Source organism: Paroedura picta, chromosome 2 (assembly GCF_049243985.1).
Source record: "Paroedura picta isolate Pp20150507F chromosome 2, Ppicta_v3.0, whole genome shotgun sequence".
Lineage (NCBI taxonomy): Eukaryota > Metazoa > Chordata > Lepidosauria > Squamata > Gekkonidae > Paroedura > Paroedura picta.
In genome coordinates, this window is record NC_135370.1 from 21,824,654 (window position 1) to 21,850,337 (window position 25,684).

At 47.1% G+C, this 25,684-nt stretch overlaps 1 protein-coding gene across 18 annotated transcripts in view; it reads right to left on the minus strand.

Moving 5' to 3' along the window:
• LOC143829092 (microtubule-associated protein 2-like) overlaps positions 1 to 25,684 on the minus strand; it is a 313,653-nt gene that overhangs the window by 89,261 nt on the left and 198,708 nt on the right. For all 18 annotated transcript variants that reach the window (XM_077319426.1, XM_077319420.1, XM_077319417.1 and 15 more), the window contains one exon: positions 19,549 to 19,834. In XM_077319426.1, coding sequence (XP_077175541.1) covers positions 19,549 to 19,810 — 262 coding nt within the window. In that variant the 5' untranslated portion in view covers positions 19,811 to 19,834. The remainder of the gene's footprint in view (positions 1 to 19,548; positions 19,835 to 25,684) is intronic.

Sequence of the window (25,684 nt, forward strand, 5' to 3'; positions counted from 1 at the left end):
TATTTCAGAAAATGAAAAGAAAGCTGGATTAAAAAATTGAATACACATTGTTCTCTCTTGCCCTGGAGGGATGGACCAGAACCAATGGGATGAAATTAATGCAAAAGAAATTCAGTCTAAACACCTGGAAGAAGTTCCTGACAGAGCGGTACCTCAGTGGAACAGGCTTCCTTGGGAGGTGGTGGGTTCTCCCTCTTTGGTAATTTTTAAACAGAGGATGGATAGCCATCAGACGGAGAGGCTGATTCTGTGAAGGCTCAAGGGGGTGGCAGGTTACAGTGGATGAGCCATAGGGTTGTGAGTGTCCTGCATAGTGCAGGGGGTTGGACTAGATGACCCAGGAGGTACCTTCCTACTCTATTATTCTATGATTCTACGTGAAACTGCTGCCCACTGAATCAGACCCTTGGTCCTTCATGAACATTACTGTCTACTCCTTTTTAACTGGAGATGCTGAGGATTGACCCAGGGCCTTCGTGTACCAAGCAGATGCTCTGCCACTGAGCCATAGCCCCTCTCCTAGACAAAAGACCTGAACCCAGGAAGCTGCCTTCTGTTGAATCAGACCATTGATCCATCAAAGTCAGTACTGCCTACTCAGACTGGCAACAGCTCTCTGCGGTCTCAGGGAGAGATCTCGCACATCACTTACTGCCAGATGTTTCCACTGGAGATGCTGGAGGTAAAACCCAAGATCCTCCACAAGTCAAGCAGATGATCTACCACCGAGCCACAACCCTTCCTCAGATCTGCAAAGTGTATGCAGTAATCAGTCACCGAATGCACTATTCAAATGCCCAAAGGAGCTTGGTCTTTGGCAGATGGTGGGTGAGAAACTTCACACAAGAAGAAGAATAAGAGTTGGTTCTTATATGCCTCTTTTCCCTACCCGAAGGAGGCTCAAAGCAGCTTACAGTCACCTTCCCTTTCCTCTCCCCACAACAGACACCTTCTGAGGTAGGTGAGGCTGAGAGAGCCCTGATATTCCTGCTCGGTCAGAACAGTTTTATCAGTGCTGTGGCAAGCCCAAGGTCACCCAGCTGGTTGCATGTGGGGGAGCGCAGAATCGAACCCGGCATGCCAGATTAGAAGTCCGCACTCCTAACCACTACACCAAACTGACTCTTTAGCGCTTTATTACCCAGGACTTTGAATTACCCCGTCCTAGATGGAAGCTGCCAACGAGTATGCCATCAAGAATGGTCTTTCCAAGACCCATCCGGCACACATTGGATAATACACTTTCAATGCCCTTTAGAAGATTTTCCGGTTCTACACAGGAAAATCCAGCTGCAAAAACACATTGAAAGTGCATTATCCAAATGTGTAGAATTGGCCCAAGTCCAAGAGGTGATTTATACTAAGGTTTGTTCTCTGTGTTTCAGCTTGTGGACTGATCTGGGATACATTTGGATTCCACCTAGAAACACGAACGGCTGCCAAATTTCCACTGGTCTGAAGCCAATTCACAGCTGATTGGAAGGGTCTGCTCCAAGTTGGGTCCTCATCCATTCTCCCTGAGCAAAGCAGATTAACCATGATATTGCACAAGGGAGAGGAGAAAGAGCTCATGTCTTTCCCTTATTCCTCCTCCTAGTTGGGCAGGGAGAAGAGAAGCAATGCTTCTGAGGTTCCCATTACAAAAGGGAAAGGAGAAAGAGCTTGGAGTGGAGAGAAAAGAAGGGAGATCCGTTGGGGATCTGATCACCCCCCCCCCCCCCATAATTGCTACCTTTCAGCAAGTCTGAGAGGCAATAAAGTTTCCATGATGGTAGATCAAAAGAACCTTTCCAGGATGGTAGATCAAAAGAACCAGATGATCAACTGAGAGCTAATGCCTGATCTCATGCTTTCTGGGTAACAGCATAAGAGACGCCATGTTGGATCAGGCCGATGACCCATCTAACCCAGTACTCTGTGTCATACAATGGTCAAAATCCAGTTGCCATCAGGAGGTCCACCTGAGAGGCCAGAGCTCAGAAAGCTCTCCCACAGTGAGCCCCAAGCACAAAGAATACAGAGCATCACTGCCCCAGACATAAGAACATCAGAGAAGCCATGCTGAATCAGGCCAATGGGCCATCCAGATCAGAACTCAGTGTCACACAGTGCTCAAAACCCAAGTGACATCAGGAGATCCACCAGCAGGGCCAGAACTTCAGAAGCTCTCCCTCTGTGGCTCCCCAAGCACCAAAGATACAGAACATCAGCATTACTGCCTCCGAATGAGAGTTCCATGTATAACTTGTGGCTAATAGGTACTCAAGGATCTCTAATCCAGATGCTTTTCCAACCGCTTTTGAAGCTGTCTACGCTTGTAGCCTTCACCACTTCCTGTGACACTGAATTCCACATGTTAAGTCCACTTTGGGTGAAGAAGGGCTTCCTTCTCTGTGTTCCAGACCTCCTGTTCGTTAATTTCATGGAGGGCCCATGAGTTCTTCTATTATAAGAAAAGGAGAAAAGTGAATTTTCCCCAGCAAGACATCAGAAGCCAAGTCTCAGGTGAACCAGCTTGTGATGGCTGCAAATAGCTTGTTCCTGCAAATGTACACAAACAGGTTGTGAACAGATGATGATTAATTACTTTCCTGATCACCACTGGTGAACGGAGCTGTTTGAGCAACCCTAGGGACCCAATATAATGTTTAAGCACTTATTTATTTATTGTATGGCATGTGTGCAGTGTAGCCAGAAGATCTGAGGATTCTCTGGAAGCCACGCAAATGGTCTGCCATTGCCTAACTCCGCATCATGGCCCCTCGTGTCCCTTGGAGGAGCCACCACACAAATCCTTGGAGGTCTCCCAACTATATACTAGCCAGGGTTGGCCTTGCTTAGCTTCCCAGAGCTGATGGGATGGGGCTTGATTGGGCAATCCAGGTCAGGGACTAATGTTGCAATTAAGCTCAGGGACTCAGGCAGACCCAAATACCCTCTGTGCTACAGAAATGTGTCGGGCAACCTTAAGCAGTCGTATAGTCTTAACCTAACCTGCTTCACACATTAGTCATGAAGACGAAATGGGGGAGTGATGTTACACAATGTCGAAGGCGGATTCTTGCAGCGTAGACATTCTCCACTTTGATGCCCAAGATAGCAGGCATCGCTGGAGGGATTTAAGAAAATGCCCAGATTGTATTTCTAAGCACGGCATAAACCACATTCAGGGTTTTAGGTCTGGCAATCCTCCACTCTGTCCAATGCATCCACCCTAGATAACTCCCCTCGTATTGTTTATGCCAGTGGTCCCCAACCTTTTTATCACCGGGGACTGGTCAACGCTTGACAATTTTACTGAGGCCCGGGGGGGGGGGTAGTCTTTTGCCGAGGGACGTCGCTGCCCGGCCTGAGCCTCTGCTCCACTTCCTACTGCCCACTGGGGGGCACTGCCAGCAGCAGCGCAGTGCCATGCCAAGGGGGAGCCCCAGCCATGGCGGCCACCGGAGAGCACCAAAGGTGAGCTGGCGGCAGAGTAGTAGGGCAGCCCCCCAGGGCGTAGCCGGGGAGGAGGACAAGAAGGAGCCGCGGCCTGGTACCGGCTGATCCACAGACCGGTACCAGTCCCCGGACCACTGGTTTATGCAGGGGTTGGGGACCACTGGTTTATGCGGTCACATCTCGAGGTGAAAGTCATGCGGATCGAGAGCCTTCAGCCATTATGAAACCGGTTCTGAGCCTAAAACAGAGTTAAAAGCATAGGAAAAGGAGCCCTGCTCATGTGACTTTAAAGTTAAAAACCGCAACATATTCTCAGCAGGTTTCCATGGCGACAGAACGAACCATATCCCACTCGTATTTCTGAATTTTCATCACCTTCTTGTTCTTTTGTTCGGTATAAGAACAAAGAAAGGAAGGTAGAAATCCAGTAAATTCACTGATTTGGAAATGGGTAGGATTAAGTAAGTGCAACGTCATGCATGCCCGCTGCCGTCATTTGACGACTGCCGCATCAAGTGACGGTTTTACCTTAGGAACCGGCCACACACCTGCTGACATATCTGAAATGCAGGACCCTTGATTCCCACATGAAAGATGACTGGCTGAATGCTATTTGCTCCTCCACCACCACACTTCTTCTGTGGAATTAAAATCAAAGCCCAAAATAGAATTATTAATCTCACAATGGATGTCATGGAAGTTTCTGTGGAATAGTTGCGTCACATTCATTTCTCTTCTGTTCTCTGAACCCTGAACTGGGTGGGCATTTTTCTCTCCTTCTCCCTCCCTCCCCCGGAAAACCTCAACAAGAATGCCAATTCAAGCACATGTCCATGCCATTGTTTAAATAGAGGCATTCCGCAGAATTTCTTCTCAAGGCTAAATGAGGGCCAAAGAAGAGGGATCAATACAGGGCAGGAAACAGAGATCACAACTGGTTACAAGGATGGAAAATTGGCCACTCACATATGTGGCCTTCGAATTTCCCCTCTTCTGTGCATCACCTCCCTTCCATTGAGTTTGATCCTATATTGGTATTCATAATTGTCTAGGGAAAAAATCTTAATAAACTGGTTGGATCCCTTATCATTACCCAAGCCAACCAACCAACCAACCAACCAACCAGCCAGCCAGCCAATCAACCAGCCAGCCAGCCAATCAACCAGCCAGCCAGCCAATCAACCAACCAGGCAGGCAGCCAGCCAGCCAGCCAATCAACCAGCCAGCCAGCCAGCCAATCAACCAGCCAGCCAGCCAGCCAGCCATCCAATCAACCAACCAGCCAGCCAGCCAGCCAGCCAGCCAATCAACCAGCCAGCGAATGCTGGCAGGGGCTTCTGGGAATTGCAGTCCATGGACATCTGGAGGGCCGCAGTTTGACTACCCCTGATATAATGCTTCGGAATTCACTTTCCAAGCAGCCGTTTTCTACAGGAGAACCAATTTCTGTCATAAAGGGCTCATTTATAATTCCAGGATACCCCCAGGCTCCAAATGGAAGTTGGCAATCCATCATCGGTGGGGCTTCCTTGGCCCTTTGTCCAGGGAATTGTGCCTCCCGTCTTCAGTCTTGAAGATGAGTGAGGTCCAGCATCCAAAAGAAAGACAAGTGCAGCTCATCCCTCCTATCTGCTTGCAAAATTTATAACCCAGTTACCTAAGGTAACACCATGGGGGAAGAGCTTCTTGTATTGTGTGTGGGTTACTTTCTCTATGTGGCGTGTATGTGTGTGTGTGGGAAGGGGAACACAGAAGAGACAGGCTCACACAGTTGCTATGACGACTCCACCTCGAGTATAAATCCAGAGCTCCTTCCCAGGCCAAACGGCCCAGGGACTCGGGAGAAAGCCAAAGTATTTGCATGCTGGTGAAAATACTGAGAAAGGTTTTGCACATCTCTAGGTTAACACGCTGGAAGAATGTCCTGAACGCAATGGAAGGGCAAGTCGGGGGCTGAACGTTGCTCTCCCTGAGCGGGCTCCTCAAGGACAGCTCTTTGGTGGGACTGCAAGGGCGAAAGTGGAGAGAAGTGGTCCAGAAATCCCGTCCAGTTGAGGCTTTCAGGATTTACAACACCTCATGATGTTAATGTGTTCGGAAGGATTAAAATACTTGCAGGCTGCACCTTTAAAGCCAACAAAGTTTAATTCTGGGCTTAAGCTTTTGTGTGCATGGATGATTCTCAGACACATGCATGTGAAAGCTTAGACCAAGAAGGAAGCTTTGTTCGTCTTAAAGGTGGCCTTGGACTCAAAGGTTGTTCGATGCTTCTGACCAACACAGCTACCCACTTGAAGAAGTGTGCATATACCCAAAAGCTTACACCCAGAAATAAACTGTGTTCTTCTTCAAGGTGGCCTTGGACTCAAACCTTATCCTACTGCTTCAGTCCAAGATGGTAAGTCCCATTTCGCTTTTGCAGCTGGGTTTTCCTGTGCGGAACAGGAAAAATCTACTTCTAAAGTGCATCGGAAGTGCATTATCCAACGGATGCAGAATTATGATTGAGAGTTTCCCCCCACTTTACTGAGAAATCATACCTTGATATCTCTGAAGGTATGTACAGCCATCTGTTGTGTGCTGAGGGTCTTGGATGACAATTTAGGATTGCCAATTCTGGGGCTGAGAAATTCCTGGAGACTTTTGGGGTGGAGCCTGTGAAGGGCAGAGTTTGAAGTGGGCAGGGACCTCACAGGGGTGTAACAACATGGAGTCAACCCACCAAAGCTGCCATTTTCACATGGAGAACTAATCTCTGTTGTCTGCATCCCAGTTGTAATTCTGGGAGATCTCCAGGCTCCACCTGGAGGTTAGCAACCCTATTGCTGGAACAACCAATCATGGTGCACCCCTGGCCTTTTGGGAAGAAGGTGAGGAGAAAAAAAAGATGGCCACCAATTGTAAATATAAAAGCCAGTCTATCACCAAACAGAAAACAACTCAGTCCTCTTTGACGGCTGGCAGTCAAGGAAAATGGAAGTTGTCATAGTATTAATATGCAATTATGCAGTAGGTAGCAGGGCAGCTGAACTTAATAATATAGTCTAGTACAAGTGTCCTGTGTGTGCCATGGTCCTTCCAACGCTTTCCCTGGCTTCCCCCACGTGTTTTTAGAAAGTGGGCATGCCCAGGTAGTGCTTTGGCCCATGCTGAATTTTTTTAAAGTTGCTTTGGCAGCCACTGTCACCACAGCAGAAGGAAAGCACCATGCGACTGAATGTAAGCAATGGCAGCCATTTCATGGCTGGCTCTGCCACCCAATGCAGCTATTTGGCAAGCGTGTCCACTGTGCTGTGTTAGGATTCCAAAGGTGACCAGGGGCTCAAAAGGGTTGGAGACTCATGTTCTTGTGTGATGTGCGAGATCTCTCCCTGAGACCGCAGAGAGAGAGAGAGAGAGAGAGAGAGAGAGAGAGAGAGAGAGAGAGAGAGAGAGAGAGAGAGAGAGAGATCTCAGAAGCACAGGTCAATCGTGTTACATTCCACTGCAAAAAAGAAGAAGTTATTTTATGTTATTCTCAACACACAAGTCGTGTATCCAGCACACACCGTCTGGCGTGCTAGCGTCTAAATCAGGATTGCACATCATGTGCAGTAAACAGTGTAATTATTATCAACATCTCCTGGTGGGGGTGGGGCACGACAAAAATGGAGTCGTTAATTAACAGCTTCTCCCCCAAAGGAGTAATCAGTGACAAGATCCGAATCATAACTTGAGCTTAGATAGGATAATTACTGAGCAGAAATAAACACAGGGGCCGTACGGATGATTTTCAACTGGTATCCCTGTCTATATGTTCCCCGCACGATATGTTTTATGTTTGACAGTAACAAAGGTAGGTTCTGTTCTCTGGTTACCTGCCTAGCAGCAAGGGACATAGGTGTTCAGGAAAGAAGGAGGAGAAATGATGCAGTGAGGATAGAAAACTGAAAATTAGCAGCACTTACTCCATGTGAATAAATCTGGAAATGGGCTGAAATGCTTAAAAAAAAGAACACTGTTTTGCATTCAAAGAAGTTTTGCATTCAAAGATGTCGGAGTGAGCAGTTCAGCATGCCTGGATACAAGGGTGTGTCTGCGCGTGCTGCATTACTCTAAGGGTGTGTAGGTGTTATCTCCTTGAATGGGTGTTATCTCCTTTGTCTTAATCTGGAAGCTGCCCTATGGCCCCTCTTCTTCTGACTTTGTCCTCTCCCTCTTTCCCCATGGCCTTCCATACAAAAGTCTCCTGGATCCATGCTTCTGAATTCATAACTATGTTTCTTCTTCTCAGCCCTCTCTACAAATAAAACTTGACCATGGATTGCTCACGTTTTCAGAGATCAAAAGCCCAAGAATGAGGAAGTGCATTTCGAAGACAAGCTTTGCCTTTCGGCTTCACCGCAAACTGCCAGAAAGCAGTTTGGCTGCCAACAGAATTCGGCAAGGCTAAAAACCAGGAGCCCCTGAAACCGATGCAGGCATCTCTGAATCAGCTGCCTGCTGCAGAGTCAGCATTATGTGCTCACGGCTATCATTTTGCCAGGCTGAGAAATATGTTCTCCTGCGCAGTGGCACCATTTTGTAACACGGCCTACAGGGAGATCAAATGGTTTGCAAGGCCAAAGACCTGGAGCCGATTCCACACACATAGGATAATGCACTTTCAATGTGCTTTGGCAGCTGGACTTTGCTGTGCGGAACAGGAAAATCTACTTCTAAAGTGCATTGAAAGTGCATTATCCTATGTGTGCAGAATAGGCCCAGGATCTTAAATACACACACACATCTGCATTGGATCTGAAGCAGTGATACATGCAAGTTGGATCTGAAGCAGTGACACATGCAGTGACACATGCAAAAATGGGCAAATGAGAACAAGATGCAATTTAATAAAGATAAGTGTAAAGTTCTGCATCTGGGTCAGAAAAATGAAAAGCATGTCCCCTTGTATACGGCACTGGTCAGACCACACCTGGAGTACTGTGTGCAGTTCTGGAGGCCTCACTTCAAGAAGGACGTAGATAAAATTGAAAGGGTACAGAGGAGAGCGACGAAGATGATCTGGGGCCAAGGGACCAAGCCCTATGAAGATAGGTTGAGGGACTTGGGAATGTTCAGCCTGGAGAAAAGGAGGTTGAGAGGGGACATGATAGCCCTCTTTAAGTATATGAAAGGTTGTCATTTAGAGGAGGGCAGGATGCTGTTCCCATTGGCTGTAGAGGAAAGGACACGCAGTAATGGGTTTAACCTACAAGTACAACGATATAGGCTAGATATCAGGAAAAAAATTTCACAGTCAGAGTAGTTCAGCAGTGGAATAGGATGCCTAAGGAGGTGGTGAGCTCCCCCTCACTGGCAATCTTCAAGCAAAGGTTGGATACACACTTTCCTTGGATGCTTTAGGATGCTTAGGACTGATCCTGCGTTGAGCAGGGGGTTGGACTAGATGGCCTGTGTGGTCCCTTCCAACTCTATGATTCTATAATTCTAAGTTCCTTCCCTGCCCCAAATGTCATTAGTCTTACAGGTGCTCCTGGAATCCTGCTCTTTCCTACTGAAGTTAGTAGGGATACGTGTAACTCCTACTCCTATGTAACAAATTTTGTCTGTTTTTAAGGTGCCCTTGGTCTGTTCAATGGGGTTTGTGTAATTCCCCTCCAGACAAAAAGAAAAAAGGGGCATTAAGAGAAAGAGCCCTTACAGGTGATTTATAAAATGCAAAACAAAACCATGCTTCTTGCTATACACGGGCTACTGTAGATCCAACACCAACTGCGCTGCATCCTTTCTCCCTATAGTTCAAGGCACTGCTAGAACATAACATGAAACTGCTGTAATATGCCTATAATAAAGAATGTAGTAGAATTTTTAAAAAATACAGAAAGAGAACGAATAAAGCAGGATAGACATCAACGGAATAGCATAGAAACCGGAGTAAGCGTAATGTCAACCACTTTTATTAAAACAATGCTTAAAACCTGTCTTCAAAGACTAAAAACAGGTCAATCAGCTGGAAATGCTCTCCGATACTGAAAGATCCCAAATTATGAAAAAAGGAATTAGAGTATCTGCTGTCAACAACAGAGCGGAAATATATTTATCTCCCACCTTATTTAAACGTGGAGCAAATCTGCAACGAGGATTTTTAACTGCTTTCTAAATTGGATCCTAAAGTGGGTTTTTTGAATGATACCCAGGGAAATTATTGTGGCTATTTCTCAAGTGCCACAAATGCCAGTCTCCAGTGCAATACTAAAAAGAGATTCCCTGCCTGAAATGGGCTTCAGAACTTTGTCAGGAGGTAGACAAAGAAAAGGGGAGCTCATTAGAAATATTCCAGAGGGGCTGGACATCGCTATGGAAAACTCTGAATGGAAACAAGAAATCCGAAGCCAGTTCTAAGAGGAGAAAGGGAACGAGAGAAGGTGAGCAATTGTTAGGCGGGGGTAGGGTCCCAGCATACAGGGAGCACAGGCACCAACATAGTTCTTTTGGGTATGAGTTTGGCCACAGCTTTATTATCATGTAAATGAGCACTGGCATGAAGGGGATGAATCCAAAATCACCAACCCCATTCAGTGGCCTGCAGACTGAAGAATCACCAGGGGAGGGGAACCCACCAGCAGGCCTGCCCATGAGGTCCGAGCAACACACCTGTCAAGCTCCCCCTACCCATCAGGTCTGCTGGTCTCAGGGAAGGTGCTGCCAAGATGAAGCTCCATGGGCTTCAGCCTCTATTGGCGCCTCCCTGCAATGCCAGGTAGCAGTCTCCCAGGCAGGAAGACGCTGCTGCCTGGCCTCATAAGGAGGCCCCCCCCCCAGACCTGGCGTATCCTGGCATGCAGGCACAGGCACACCCCCAAAGGATCCACCCCCAACCCAAACCACCAGCTGTAATGAAATTACAATACAGAAACAATACAATGCAGAAACAAAAGTCAAAGAAAAACAAAGTCAAACCAATACATAACAAGAAACCAAAGCAAAAAGTGAAGGGAGGGAAGCAGAAGAGCAGCCACTGAGAATGGCAACAGAGAATATGGGCGCCTGAACATAATACTTCTTACATAATAAATTCAAGACAGACCGCCTGGCCCAACTCACACTGCTCATGAGATGGGCCCAATGCCCGCACTATCTTGCAAGAGCGGGCCTCTCTCCTTCTGCCAGGCTCCCCCACCGGGGACAATGGTGGCCACCTGCCGACAGCCACGGCTGCTCTTGTGACTTAGGATGGGCCAGGAGTAGGGCGGTCAACCTTTGGGCAGTGCCTGGACATCTCCCACAATTATACCTGATCTCCAGACAACAAAGATCAGTCCCCGTGGAGAAAACGGCAGCTTTAGAGACTACAGTCTGTAGCATTTCATCTGAGTTTATCTATTTGTTGGATTTCTCCAAGAAGGTTCTCGGGGTGGCTTACAACACATACAGAATGATATACCTATGCACTATGATATTTAAAAATCCTAAAAACTAAACTGTTAAAATGTATACTGGCCACTTGCTCCATGAAGAAGAAGAAGAAGAGTTGGTTCTTATATGCCGCTTTTCCCTACCTGAAGGAGGCTCAAAGCGGCTTACAGTCGCCTTCCCATTTCTCTCCCCACCACAGACACCCTGTGAGGTGGGTGAGGCTGAGAGAGCCCTGATATCACGGCTCGGTCAGAACAGCTTTGTCAGTGCTGTGGCGAGCCCAAGGTCACCCAGATGGTTGCATGTGGGGGAGTGCTGAATCGAACCCGGCGTGCCAGATTAGAAGTCTGCACTCCTAACCACTACACCAAACTGTCGCCCATCATATAATCATCCCCCGCAGGCCCAAATTCATGGCCCGACACACATGGGGGACAGAGGCCTAGGCAGTAAATTACCATAGAATCCGCCTTCCCAAGCAGCCATTTTGTCCAAGCTGATAGACCAGCTGGGCCTTTTGAGATCCATTTTAGCTTAGAGACGTTTAGATAGCTGCATGCAGCTTAAGCAAACTAAATTTAGCCCACACGCAGAGCAGAATGTACCAGTCGGTATGTGGAAGACTAAAGCCATTGTTCTGTGTAAGACACGACACACTCAAGGCCGCAGCAACGTTTGCCAGACGACAGACAAGACTGTAGCCATCTTAGAAAGCAACGTGCAGCTTGAGTAGACTGAATTTGGCAAACGTGCAAGATAGAGTGTACCAGAACACAACTGATAATGGGGTAGAGGAGGAATGTGAACAACGCATTGTGTAGCAATAGGCAGGCTGACCTTGCATTATTATCTGTTCATATAGCAGTCAAATACTTCTTACTAGAGCTATAGCATGATGGGTTCATGCACCGAAGCATTCTACATAAGGCCGACATGTAAACCCAAACTTACATTGTAAACCCTCGAACGTTCTCCATCATAGATGATCAAAGCTAATGCCGTACTGTTTTGGGTGCATCCCTTGGCTCTAACTGCTGGAATCACCTCTATTGCAATAAAGTTTCACTCTGCTTGGGGGGTATTTCTCCTGTTGTGCTTCCATCGAAGTGAGGCACACCAGGAAACAGCTCGATTTGGGCTGCAAGGGGAACTGATCTCTGTAGTCTGGAGATCAATGGCAATTCCAGGAAATCTCCAGGATCTGTTTGGCTGTGTATAGGGGGGAAAGCAGACAAGGATGAAGAAAAAGGCACAACAGGAAATGAAGAGAGGGGGAGTAGAGCGGAATCAACACTATGGAGCAAGCCGAAGTCAGGAGCCAGGAACGAAGTCAAGCAAGCCAAGCCAAGCCAAAGTCAGGAATCAGGAACGAAGCCAAGCCCAAGTGAGGAACTAGGAACAACGTCAAGCCAAGTCAAAGTCAGGAACCAGGAGTCATCTGAGCAGAGCTTTGCTGTAGCCAACCAGAACACAGAACGTCTAGGCAAATGGACAGGGAATGCCTGCATTGCACCCACAGAGAGGCTCGCCTCAAGCCTCTACTTAAGTACACCTTGGCTGGGTAAAGTAGCCTTCAGTTGGAGGGCTTGCAGCTGGGACTAGTCCTCATCTGAGGAAGGACCTTCAGCTAGACCCCATAGCTCTGTGCCTGGCTGCCTCTGTTTGTTTGCAACAGGGCATTTTCCCCTGCATCTTCCTGAGTCCATATGAAAGAGCATTTTCCCAACAGGACCCCGTCTGCCCTAGATTAGTGCCTCCACATGAGCCACCCAGGGAAGAGAGGTTCTGCTGTGTTTCATGTATCGTTGACTAGTTTTAATGTAAACCGCCCTGAGCCTTCGGGGAGGGCGGTATATAAATCTAAATAAATAAATAAATAAATAAATAAATAAATAAATAAATAAATAAATAGGGGCTAAGAGCGTGCTGACAGCCAAGCTGATCTTCTGTCAGCTGCCAGATTTGCACACCACCACCGTCACTGTTGCTACAGCGAGTACCGTGGGCTAGGTTGGCCCTTCCCTCCAGGTCTTGAGGGTGCTGGCAAGTTAGACTGGGTAGGAGCCTACCAGGCTGGTCATCCTCTAGATTAGCGATCCCAAACCTGTGGGCTACGGACCACATGTGGTCCATCGACTAATTGGAGGTGGGCCATGAAGGATGCCTCCCCCCCACAGCCCTTTACTTCATCCCCCCTGGCCCTTTACATTACAACACACTTCGGGTGTCATTGTCTCCCATCACTCCCAGATGGGACTATCTCGTTGCAGAGAAACAAACTCAGGGTTCCCATTGATTTGTCATTGTCATGAGTTAAAATTTCCATGAAAATAAAATGTTCCTTATGTTCATTGTTGTGGCATGTCTGTATCTTATTTTGAAGGGCTGTTTAAACATTACCATAGCAATCAGAGAGCGTTAGGGCAGTGGTTGAGAGTAGAGGAGAAAACTACCCCCCCACCCGGCCTCAGTAAAATTGTCAAGTGTTGAGTGGTCCCCGGTGATAAAAAGGTTGGGGACCGCTGCTCTAGATGATTGGGCTGGCCCCGATCCTTGATGTGATCCTCAATGTCAGGATCTGCAGGTGGTGCAGGGGGTGGTTGGCTGTGGCCTCTGGAGTGCTCTCTGGTGACTCACCAGGACCTTTTCCACATCAGTTGCTCTGTGCCTGGCTGCTTCTGTTTGTTTGCAACAGGGCATTTTCCCCTGCATCTTCCTGAGTCCATATGAAAGAGCATTTTCCCAACAGGACCCCGTCTGCCCTAGATTAGTGCCTCCACATGAGCCACCCAGGGAAGAGAGGTTCTGCTGTGCTTCATGGTAGCAAGAGGCATTGGGTTTCATTTCTAAGAAGGTCAGATTGTGTTGTAATACAATCTCACCTTCTTAAGAAATGGACAAAAAATGCCCTAAGCTCCACAGAGCAGCACAACACTGCGAAGTCTACTGGGGCATTTTTTGTCCTTTCTGGGATGCCATAGTCAGGGGAGGAGCCAGGCCTGGACAGCCCAACTCTTCCCCTTACACACAGTCCTGCCCCAACCTAGGCCCCATTGGCGCCTGGGGCAAAAAAGGGAATGCAGGGATATCTGTGTTCACTTGCCACAATGCAACAGAGGGCCTGAATCGGGCCAGGCTTGGGCCAGCACTGATGTTATCTGGAAGCGGGGATTAGCCCCGTAACCAGATGAGCGCCAGCCGGGCTGAATTCCCTGTGTGGAATCGGTCTGGGAGGTGCAGCAGGTGCAAGCATGACAGCTCACCTTCCAAAGCAGCCATTTTCTCCAGGGGAACTGCTCTTTGTAGTCTGTAAATCCAGGTGAACCACAAGCCCCACCTGGAGTTTGCCATCTCTACCCAAAATCAACCATACTCATCAACTGCTATCCAAAATAAAGCTCTTCAAAATGTAGGAAGACAAGACCACCCTTGTTAACCTCGAGAAGGAGATATTCCTAATGCCTAACAAAGTGATGTTCTGAGTTCATACAGTGAAGTTATCTAGGGCAAGGATATCTCCCAAACATAGGTGGGAGAAAAGAAGGAACAGGCCACATGAGATATGGGTTGTAGGTTATGATGGCCCAGGAAGTCAAAGCTAGCAGTTTGAATTGCACCTGAAGTAGATAAGCTGATTGATGAAACACTAGTAGAAAATATCCTAGCCTCCTGAGAATGATTAGGAATCAACAAATTATATTCTGTATCAACAACCCCAATAAAACTAAGTAGTAGTCCACTTTATATAAATATGGCTTTTTAAGGAACAGGCAGAGTAGGCATGGCTCAGTGGCAGAGTATCAGTTTAGTATGTAGAAGATCTCAAGTTCAATCTCTGGCATCTACAGAAGGGATGAAGAAGTGAGCGATGATTCAGAAAAGCTCCCGCAAATGTTGTTAGTCTTAAAATGCTCCTGACCTCTGGCTCTTTCCTCCTGAAGAAGTGAGCAGTGACTCACGGAAGCTCCTCCCCTGCCACAAATGTTGTAAGTCTTTCAGGTGCTCCAGGACTCTCGCTCTTTCCTACTTCTACAGACATAGACCATTTCCCCACTGGGAAATTGGCTGCCCTGGCTCCTGTGTGGGAGCACAAATCCAGGATGGATGAGGTATATAGGGCCAAATGCTGCCCTGTGTGGGAGCAGGAACAGGTGGGGAAACCTGCCCCGGCTCAGTCTCCAGCCTGCAGCCCAGCATGAAGCTTCCAGGGCAGAAACGGTCTAACAGGGCTACCTGTCTTGATCTTGGCATCTCCAGTTAAAAGAATCTCGCAGTAGGTGATGAGAAAGACCTCCATCTGAGAACTGAGCTGCTGCCAATTTGAGAAGATAGTAATGACTATGAGGAACCAAGAGTCTGAAGCAGTCTAAGGCAACTTTCTGTGTGTTCAGATACTATTTACTTATAACAAATAGCAGACAACACAGAAGTGGGTGCTAGTCTTGAGCTGCAAAGCCCTAAATAGTTTGGGGCCAATGTATTTAAAAAATTAAAACCTTATGAACTCAGCCAATAGGAGTAAGGCACTGTACCCTTCTGAGGTACAGTAGACTAACTCCCTACAAACTAACTCCCTGGTATTGGGATGAGATAATTGCCAGCAATTCCCTTACAGGAATGTTTCACCCTTGCATGGTGACAGATGGGACAAACAGCAAATGGTAGGGTGGCAGCCTTTGATTACTGACAGAATTTTATTTCTCCTAAGTTTTTGTGAACCACAACTGAATTCCAGGGGATTGATTGGCTGTTTTGGCAAATAATTATCATATGGCTGTATTTGGATGTGTGACACAGTTTACTAATTTAACAGAATTAATTTTTGCTATATATTCCCACTGTCATAGGGAGTTCTTAGTCTGAGGAAGAGTTCTTCTACTCGAAAGCTCACGCCTTGAATAAATCTTTATTGGTATGAAAGGTGCTACTGGACTCTGATTTTATTGTTTCCCTACAAACTGTGTACCAGCTCCTAGTATTCTTGAAGGAAACTTCAGCGCTCAACGCAGAAGTGTGGGGCTTCCATCTTGGCCCTGGGGTGGAGTTGGTGCTGGTCGCCTTGATGGATGACCTCCAGTGCCAGCTGGACAGAGGCCATTCTTGTGATGTTAGATCTGTCAGCCACATTTGATGTGGCTGACCATGAGCTATTGGCCCATCACCTTGCGAGGACTGAGATTCATGGGACTGCCCATCAGTGGTTGTACTCCTCCTTACAGAACTAGACACAAAGGATCACAGTGGGGGAAGAATTGTCACCCTTTCAACTCCTATGTGGGGTTCCTCAGGAGGTGGTCCTCTCCCCCATGCTTTTTAACATCGTTATGTGCCCTCTGGCCCAGCTGGTCTGGAGTTTTGGGCTGGGTTGTCATCAGTATGCTGATGACACCCAGCTCTATCTCCTCATGATCAGCCACCTGGACTCCCTGCCCCCGGATACATTTGCCAGTTGTTTGGAAGCCATAGCTGGATGGCTAGAGCAGAGTCACCTGAAACTCAACCCCTCCAAGACTGAGGTCCTGTGGCTGGGAAGGAATGGGGCAGGGAAGCCCCATTCATAAAAATCCAACTCAACCTGGCCAGGGTTGCAACTTAACATCGCACCGTGTGCCAGGAATTTTGGAGCAATCTTCAATGACTCCCTTACTATGGAGGCGCAGGTCATGAAAATAGCATGCTCCTTGTTTTTCCATCTTTGCTAGGCAATGCCCTACCTGTCCCCAGAACACCTGGCCATGGTGATCACAGTCACCTCTAGGATTGACTTCTGTAACTTGCTCCACATGGGCCTTCCCTTGTCCTTAACCTGGAAATTGCAGCTGGTACAAAATGCAGCTGCTAGGGTCCTCACAGGGCCACCGTAAAAGGCCAGTGCTGAGCCAGCTCCATTGGTTGCCAGTTGAGGCCTGGATCCAGTTCAAGATATGGTGTTATTCTTCAAGGCCCTTTCTGATCTGGGACTCACATATCTGAGGGACTGCCTTGTGCTCTGCGGGTACTAATTTGTTGATGGTTCTTAGCCCGTGGGAGGTTTGCCAGGCCTTGACCAGGACCAGGACTTTTTCAGTCCTGGCCCTGACCTTGTTGAATGAGCTCCCAGAGGAACTGAGGGCCCTGCAGGAGCTTTCACGGTTCCACAGGGCCTGTAAGATGGAGCTCTCCTGCCAGGTCTTTAGTTGAGGCCAGGGTGCAGTAGACCTAGGAGCCCCTTAAGGGCAATCAGAGTAAGGACAATTTATATCTGGATTAATCGGCACCCCTTCCCTGAGGCACGGGGTGGGGAGGTAAGGGAGGAGGTTGAGTTGGATTTTTAACTTTTTCCTCATCACCAGAATATGGAATTCATTGTTTTTTATCTTAACCCACTGCAAAATGACTCTTGGGAGCAGCACGTAAGAAACCAAACAAATGTGTGTGTGTGTCTCTCTGCGTATTGTGATGTTCTTGTGACAAGATGATGCAGCGCTCGCTCGATGACGCACAAATACGTTACTTCCTTGATTTAGCTACCATCATCCTTAGATTACCAATCCGGAGCTGAGGTTCATCTCTCAAGAATAATAAAAAAAAACACCCACTATAAAAGCTATTTCTCAGCTTGCACCAAGCAAATGGGTTCTAGTTTCCATACTTCCAAGGAGCTACACTTTGTAAGAACCGGTCGTACTAGGAACGTTTCAGCCTTCAGAAGTTATGTAGATTTATGCTTTTACAGAGTTCCTCAATGCTTACATTTACATTCTGCTTAAAGCGGCAGTTCCACTCTGTAAATTTAGGAAAAAGCATTAGAGCCTGAAGATTTATAGCTGTCCAACTGCAGAAATATTATGAATATACCCTCCCCCCCCCAAAAAAACACACACATAGTCAGAGGCTAGTAAAGGATGCTAAGATGGTTTGCTTAGCATGCACGGTTGCATTCACTAGTCCAGGGGTAGTCAAACTGCGGCCCTGCAGATGTCCATGGACTACAATTCCCAGGAGCCCCTGCCAGCGAACGTCCATGGACGAACGTCCATAAACGTCCATGTAGTCCATGGACATCTGCAGGGCCGCAGTTTGACTACCCCTGCACTAGTCAGTTGTTCGTGTGAGGGGGAAAAACAGTCCCTTCCATTGGTAAGCTCGGGTCTTAAGATTCATGTTCTGCTCCAGAAACAGAATAAACCATATATCTACCAAAGACAAGCTGCTTTCTTGGATGCCAGACACATTTCAGTGCAATCATACAATGTCATATCGAGATCAATCCTGCAGGCTTCACTCAAGCCGGCAGGCCACTTCGGTTATGCTGTTGCTAAGGCCGCACCTCCCACCAGCGCTCAGCTGGCCAGTGGTGATAATGGCCTTCCTAAAATGGAGGCTCAGCTGGGAAGCACATAGTTGCCCAGCAGAGAGCACTGGCTGCCAGACGCTGGTGATCATTGTCAATAAAGCAAAAGCGGCATCACGACACATCACAATGGTAGCTAAACAGACCCTCCTCGCCTCTTTTTCAGCCGTCACTTTCCTTCCCTGAGCCATCACTCTTTGCTGTCGCTCTCACTCGGCACAAGCCAGAGCCTGCCTTGCCCACGAGTACAGCTGTGTAACAGCTCATAACAAAGGGTGGGAGGCAGTGCTGCAACAAAGGAGGCTGGGTGTCTTTTGAGTCAAGGGCAACACCAGTAACTTCCACACAATCTTTTTGTCCTCACTTGCCACTCGGACTAGTAACTTACACTCAGTTATTTTTTTCACTTGCTACTTGGTCTAGTAACTTCCACACAGACTTATTTTCCTCACTTGCCACTTGGACTAGTAACTTCCACAAAGACTTATTTTCCTCACTTGCCACTTAGACTAGTAACTTACACTCAGTTATTTTTCTCACTTGCTACTTGGTCTAGTAACTTCCACACAGACTTATTTTCCTCACTTGCCACTCGGACTAGTAACTTACACTCAGTTATTTTTCTCACTTGCTACTTGGTCTAGTAACTTCCACACAGACTTATTTTCCTCACTTGCCACTTGGACTAGTAACTTCCACAAAGACTTATTTTCCTCACTTGCCACTTGGACTAGTAACTTACACTCAGTTATTTTTCTCACTTGCTACTTGGTCTAGTAACTTCCACACAGACTTATTTTCCTCACTTGCCACTTGGCCTAGTAACTTCCACTCAGTCTTATTTTTCTCACTTGCTACTTGGTCTAGTAACTTCCACACAGACTTATTTTCCTCACTTGCCACTTGGACTAGTAATTTGTATACAGGCTTATTTTCCCCATTTGTCAGACGAATAATTTCTGCACATAACACAGATTTCTCCACATTCTACAGCACCTCACTCCAACTTTTCCCTCCCCATACCCTCCACGCATCACCCCACTCTCTCTCACACACAAAGCCTCTCCAAACAACACAGTTGACTCCACACCCGCAGGGACGGCTACCACCTGATCATAACACACATCACTCTTCTACCCACCTGCCCTTTCCCTTGCTCACCAGGCCTGCATTTTAAACCACAGTAACATACATGTCAAACAGGCTCTGCAGGTTCTGTTCCCCCCACACACACCTGTTAGAATCCAGTTCTGGCCCAGGCAGCACCCCCGTTCACCCCAGACCAAAAAGTTGTCCCATTTCCAGCCCCACATGCCCTTTTATGAGCAAGGACTTGGAAGCCAAAATGACAACGGGATGGACTTTGTGTCTTTTACCTGCTGTTTCCTTCTCTCCTGTTGCTAGCTCTCCATTGATCCCGTTCTCTTTGGTTCTGGAATACGAGCTCTGCTGTCCGCAGGCTCCGTAGCCACCTTCTTCCTCCTCCCTGTAAGGGAATCCATTGGCACTTCTGACCAGTCCGTCCCCTGCGCCGCTCGGCTCCTTAATCTCCGGGGAATGCGAGTGGGAAGAAGCCTCTGCAATCTGACTCGAGGTCCAGTGTGGGGTCTTCGCCTCATCCTTCCGGTCATCCGCCATCCCTCGTCTCCTTTACAATTTGTCCTGCCACGAGAACCAAAGCAGAAACTAACAACGATCCAAAAGGGAGTTTCGCGACGGCGCTACTAAAATCCACAGAGCACAAGGACAGAAACGTCAATACCAGGATTTTCTTTGTGGTTGCAGAGGCAGAAGCAGAAGTAATGCATTTAGAAAAATCTACAGCCCAATGCTTGATGATGAAACTGCTAAGAGTTCTACGGTGGACCGGGGAAGGGCAGAAAATGCCCCACTTGGTTCTGCAGAGCTCTGTGGTGCTGCAGGACCAAATGGGGCATTTTAAAAAATTTGCATGACGGTGGGATTGTGTTGCCATGCGATCCCATCGTTGGGCAAATAAACAACACCTGCTGACCCCTCTGGGCAGCAGAACCGTTCAGCCCTGACTGCCTCCATGTGGGGGCAGTAATTTGGGGCCGACCTGGTGCACCACCCAAAAACAGCCCCCGTGTGGTTGCAGGAAGTGTCAGGGCACATTGCCCCGCTGTAAACTCCCAGCGGTGGCCCACTGTGGCTGCTGTCATGCAGAATCGATGAAACCAATTAGGTCTCTGACAAGGACCGCAAAAACTTTCATGAAATTCTGTTCCATTGGTATGAACCCTGCTTTACGAACCTTGCATAAAGCAACACAAACGAATGCCATTCCTCGTTTTTATTTCACCTTTTTAAATTAAAATGAGCACCATGCTGTGCCGCCATTCACCAGTACCTGGCAGCAGACATTGGATCAGTTCATATAATACAGGGTTGCTATGAGATACATGGGTGAATTCATTGCTGTGTCTGCTCAACAGAAAATGCTTCTGTTTTTAAAAATGTTTTAGGAAAAAACTCGTCTCTCTCTCTGCAGTGTTTGAGGAACTGCCTAAAAGAATCACTCAAATTGAAAAACACAAGAATTCACAGAATCAACCCACTGCTCAGTGCAGGATCAGCCTAAAGTATCCATGATAGGCATCTGTCCAGCCGCTATTGAGGGCAAGTTCACCACCTTCATAGGCAGCCCATTTCACTGCTGAATTTCTCCAACTGTGAAATTTCCCCCCTGATATCTGGTACTGTTCTACACAGTCATTACTGCAGGTTCTATCTTCTGCTGCCAACAGGAACTTTCCCTGCCCTCCTCCAAGTGATAACCGTTCAAGTATTTAAAGAAAGCCATCGTGTCCCCTCTCAATCTCTTCTCCACGGGGAACATTCCCAAGTCCCTCAGGCTTTCCTCACAGGGCTTGGTCCCCAGGCCCTGGGTCATCCTCGTGGCTCTCCTCTGCATCCTCCCAAATTTTGTCCACGTCCTTTTTGAAGTCCAACCATTTCTAAAGGCTTCGTTGAACATTACTGATGAATCATTTCACTAAATGGAAGTTTTTTTAAAGCTGTTTAAAAAAATCCAGGAGAGATGGTCAGAGGGCAAGGAATTTGGCATGGGCGGTATAAAAATGCAATGAATGAATGAATGAATGAATGAATGAATGAATGAATGAATGAATGAATGAATGAATGAATGAGCATACAAAACAAGAGACCTCCAAGAAAGACAGCCAAGGAAGGTAATGGCCAACCACCTCTGCTTCTCACTTTTGAAATTCCCTTGCTGGGGGTCACTGGTTGGCTATGACTTGACAATACTTCACACACATACAACAGCCATACATCCTCAGAGGTTCCTGACAGAACAGTTTCTCAGTGGAACAGGCTTCCTCGGGAGGTGGTGGGTTCTCCATCTTTGGAGATTTTTAAACAGAGGCTGGATAGCCATCTGACGGAGAGGCTGATTCTGTGAAGGCTCAAGGGGGTGGCAGGTGACGGGATGAGCGATAGGGTTGGGAGTGTCCTGCATAGTGCAGGGGGTTGGATTAGATGACCTAGGAGATCCCTTCCAACTCTATGATTTTATGATTCTATGATTCAGCCTAACCTAACTCATAAGCTTGTGCAATATATATATTGGAGGAGAGAACTATGTAAGCCTTCTTACAAATATATACTTTCAAATTTTCAGTATCTTTTTGACAGCACATGTTAAGCAGTCTGTAATCCCATCATTGATGAGATTTCATACTGCATGCTGAAAAGGAAGAATATAAGAGAAGCCATGTTGGATCAAGATGATGGCCCATCCAGTCCAACACTCTTTGTCACAGAGTGGCCAATATCCAGGTGCCATCAGGAGGTTCGCTAGCAGGACCAGAACTCCAGAAGCCCCCCCCCCACTCTTGTCCCACTAGCACCAAGAATGCAGAGCATTGCTATCCCAGTCATAAGAACATCAGAGAAGCCATGATGGATCAGGCCAATGACCCATCAAGTCCAATACTGAGTCACAGAGTGGCCAGATCAGGAGGTCCACCAGCAGGGCCAGAACTCCAGAAGCCCTCTTATTGTTGCCCCCCCCCCCCCCAAGCACCAAGGATCCAGAACATCACTACTGAATAGACTTAGGGCAATAGATTGTGGGAAAGAAGAATAAAAGCAGTATTTATGAATGAGTCATATATAAGGCAACCAGTTGCAAATTAAAGGACAAATCCAAAAGCACAGGCTGCAGTGGTTTGGCCATGTCTGCAGAAGGAACACCATCAGACTGCCTCATCAACTCCTCTGGTGAGAACGAACCAACTGAATGGAAGATCCAACGACTGGCGCCAAAGAAAGCATGGCTCAAACAGATCGAGGAAGACCTTAGAAACCAGCAATTGACTCTCCACATGGCCCAAACTACTGCCACCAATCGGCAAGAGTGGAAACATATTATAAACAAGGCAAAAAAAATCCAGCGGCACCTACAGCAGCGTATTGGCTGAGAGGACAACCTGCTTCACCAATGGCCAGCTCAAGGATAAAAATAAGAAGAAGATATATAAGGCTGCCAACTCTAGCCTGGGAAATTGTTCCAAGATTTGGAGGTGGTGCTTGTGAAGGAGGAATCTGAGGAGGGGTTTCACCTAGATTAGGGTTTTGGGTTGCCAGTCCCCAGGTGGGGCCTGGAGATCACTTGCTTTTACAAAAGATCAGCACCTGTGGAGCAAATGACTGCTTTGAAGGGTGGCCTCTATGGCATTGTACCATGCTGAGGCTCCTGCCCTTCCCAAATTCTGCCCTCTCCAGAGCCCCCCCCCCTCCAAATATCCCAGGATTTTCCAACCAAGAGCTGGCAACTCTTTGGAAAGTCTTCCCTAATAAGATTTCCATGGGGGTCTAATGCCATAGAGTCCACCCTCCAAAGCAGCCATATTTTCAAGGTGAACTGATCCCCGTGGCCCAGAGATCACCTGTAATAGCAAGAGATCTCCAAGCAACACCTGGAGGCAAGCAGACCTACTCTATGAAGCAGTCACTTTCTCTACGGCAGGGGTAGTCAACCTGTGGTCCTCCAGATGTCCATGCACTACAATTCCCATGAGCCCCTGCCAGCAAATGCTGGCAGGGGCTCATGGGAATTGGAGTCCATGGACATCTGGAGGACCACAGGTTGACTACCCCTGCTCTAGAGGAACTGATCTCTGGAAATCAGTAGTTATCTTGGGAGATCTCCAGGCCCCACCCCAAGCCAGATACGAAAACTGAATTGTTACCATGGGTATTACACAGCACAGGAAGGGGTAGATCATATCACCTGAAGGCTACTGATGTCCAAGCATCACACCTGCTTAAACAGAACACTGCTGAGAGTTAAAATAAAAACTAGTTCTAATTAGAAATCGTCCCCAGGGAACCTAGGCAACCTGTTGCCCCTTCGCTTGGATTATGCTGAAATAATTTAAGGATCATTAAATCTTTCAATGCATTATTTTTGTTCCCAGTGGGTTAGGAACAAAAGGAGATTCTTCTGTCCTACATGAAAGCCTTACTTAATGTTTTGATGACTGGGTCCTTATTTGCATTCTGTCATCGGATTATAAATGCAATTACATCCCCCCCCCCCGCCACTGCTGCAGTTCCCACAGATAGGGAAAACAAGAGAAAAACCCTGTATTTAGTCAAAGGATTTATCATTTTCTTAAAGAAAGCATCAATTATCTTGGCATGGATAAACATGACTTGTGCTGGAGTTACTCCATGGGCATTTTCCGTTAAATCACGGTGGGGTCTTGAACTTTCGGGCCTTTCCAAACTTCTAAAAAATGTTATTTTCTACAAAACAGAAGTTACAGAAGTAAATACTTCATTGTTATCACAGAGCATTAAATAGTATTCAGGGTCTAATCCCATCTTTAGCAGCCAGCCAAGATAGATTCAGGTGGGTCACCAGGTTGGTCTGGAGTAGCAGAACACAGGTTGAGTCCGGTGGCACCTTTAAGACCAACAGAGTTTAATTCAACGTGTGAGCTTTCGTGTGCAGGCACACTTCCCCAGATACAATGAAATAGAAATCACATGACTATACATATACATTAGCAGAAAATCAGTAAACAGCAGTTTACACCAGCTTGGTGCAGTAGTAAGAGTGGCAGGTTGGCAGCCTCTGATCTGGAGAGCCAGGTTCAATTCCCCACTCCTCCACATGCAGCCAGCAGGATGACCTTGGGGCAGTCACAGTTTTCTCAGAGCTCTCTCAGCCCCACCTAACTCACAGGGTGTCTGTTGTGGGGAGAGGAAGGGAAGCCGTAAGCTGCTTTGAGATTCCTTCAGGCAGTGAAAAGTGGGATTTCATTATGCTGTTTATTAGTTTACGGCTAATTTATTCTTGCCTTATATATGTAGATGAGCCTCTTGTGGCGCAGAGTGGTAAGGCAGCCGTCTGAAAGCTTTGCCCATGAGGCTGGGAGTTCAATCCCAGCAGCCGGCTCAAGGTTGACTCAGCCTTCCATCCTTCCGAGGTCGGTAAAATGAGGACCCAGCTTGCTGGGGGGTAAACGGTAATGACTGGGGAAGGCACTGGTATTGAGTCTGCTATGAAAACGCTAGAGGGCGTCACCCCAAGGGTCAGACATGACTCGGTGCTTGCACAGGGGATACCTTTACCTTTACCTTTATATATGTAGTCTAGTGATTTCCATTTCATTGTCTGAAGAAGTATGCCTGCATGAATACAAGTTGATTGGTCTTAAAAGTTCCCCTGGACACAACGTTTGAATTCCCATCTCTAACATTTCATGACCAAGTTTGAGTTGGGAACCTTTAAGAGCAACAACGTTTTATCCTGGGTTGAAGTTTTCATGTGCAGCATCTGTCCTTCATTTAGTGCAGGGGTAGTCAAACTGCGGCCCTCCAGATGTCCATGGACTACAATTCCCAGGACCCCCCTGCCAGCGAATGCTGGCAGGGGGCTCCTGGGAATTGTAGTCCATGGACATCTGGAGGGCCGCAGTTTGACTACCCCTGTGTGACTGCAGATCAAATCAAATACATTTAGTGTGACTGCAGATCAAATCAAACACAATATAAGATTGGTTAAAAGTTCCAAAATACTTCAACAGATTCATCCTAACCTTTGGACATCTTCAGCCAGGCACGTCTACATTTAATTGTTAATCTTACATATTTGGCAATAATATAGGATAAATTCTTCTTTTTATCGAAAAGGAGTTCCTTTAATTTGGCTTGTCTTGAAGTAGCCCTTAAGTCAGTGAAGATGGGATACAGTAATTCCTGATGCAATTGGTTGTAAATACAGCAATCCGAAATCACATGTTCGGTGTTGTCGGTGTGACTGCACATGAAAGCTTATACCCAGAATAAAAAGCTGTTGCTCGTAAAAATGCCACTGGACCTAAATTCTATTGTGCTTCTTCAGACCAACACAACTCCCCACCTGAAACTATAATTTCATGCTGTTACAAACACTGGCCATTTCTTGAGAAAACGGGCTGATTTTACATTAACATACTCATGAAATTCTAGGCTGGT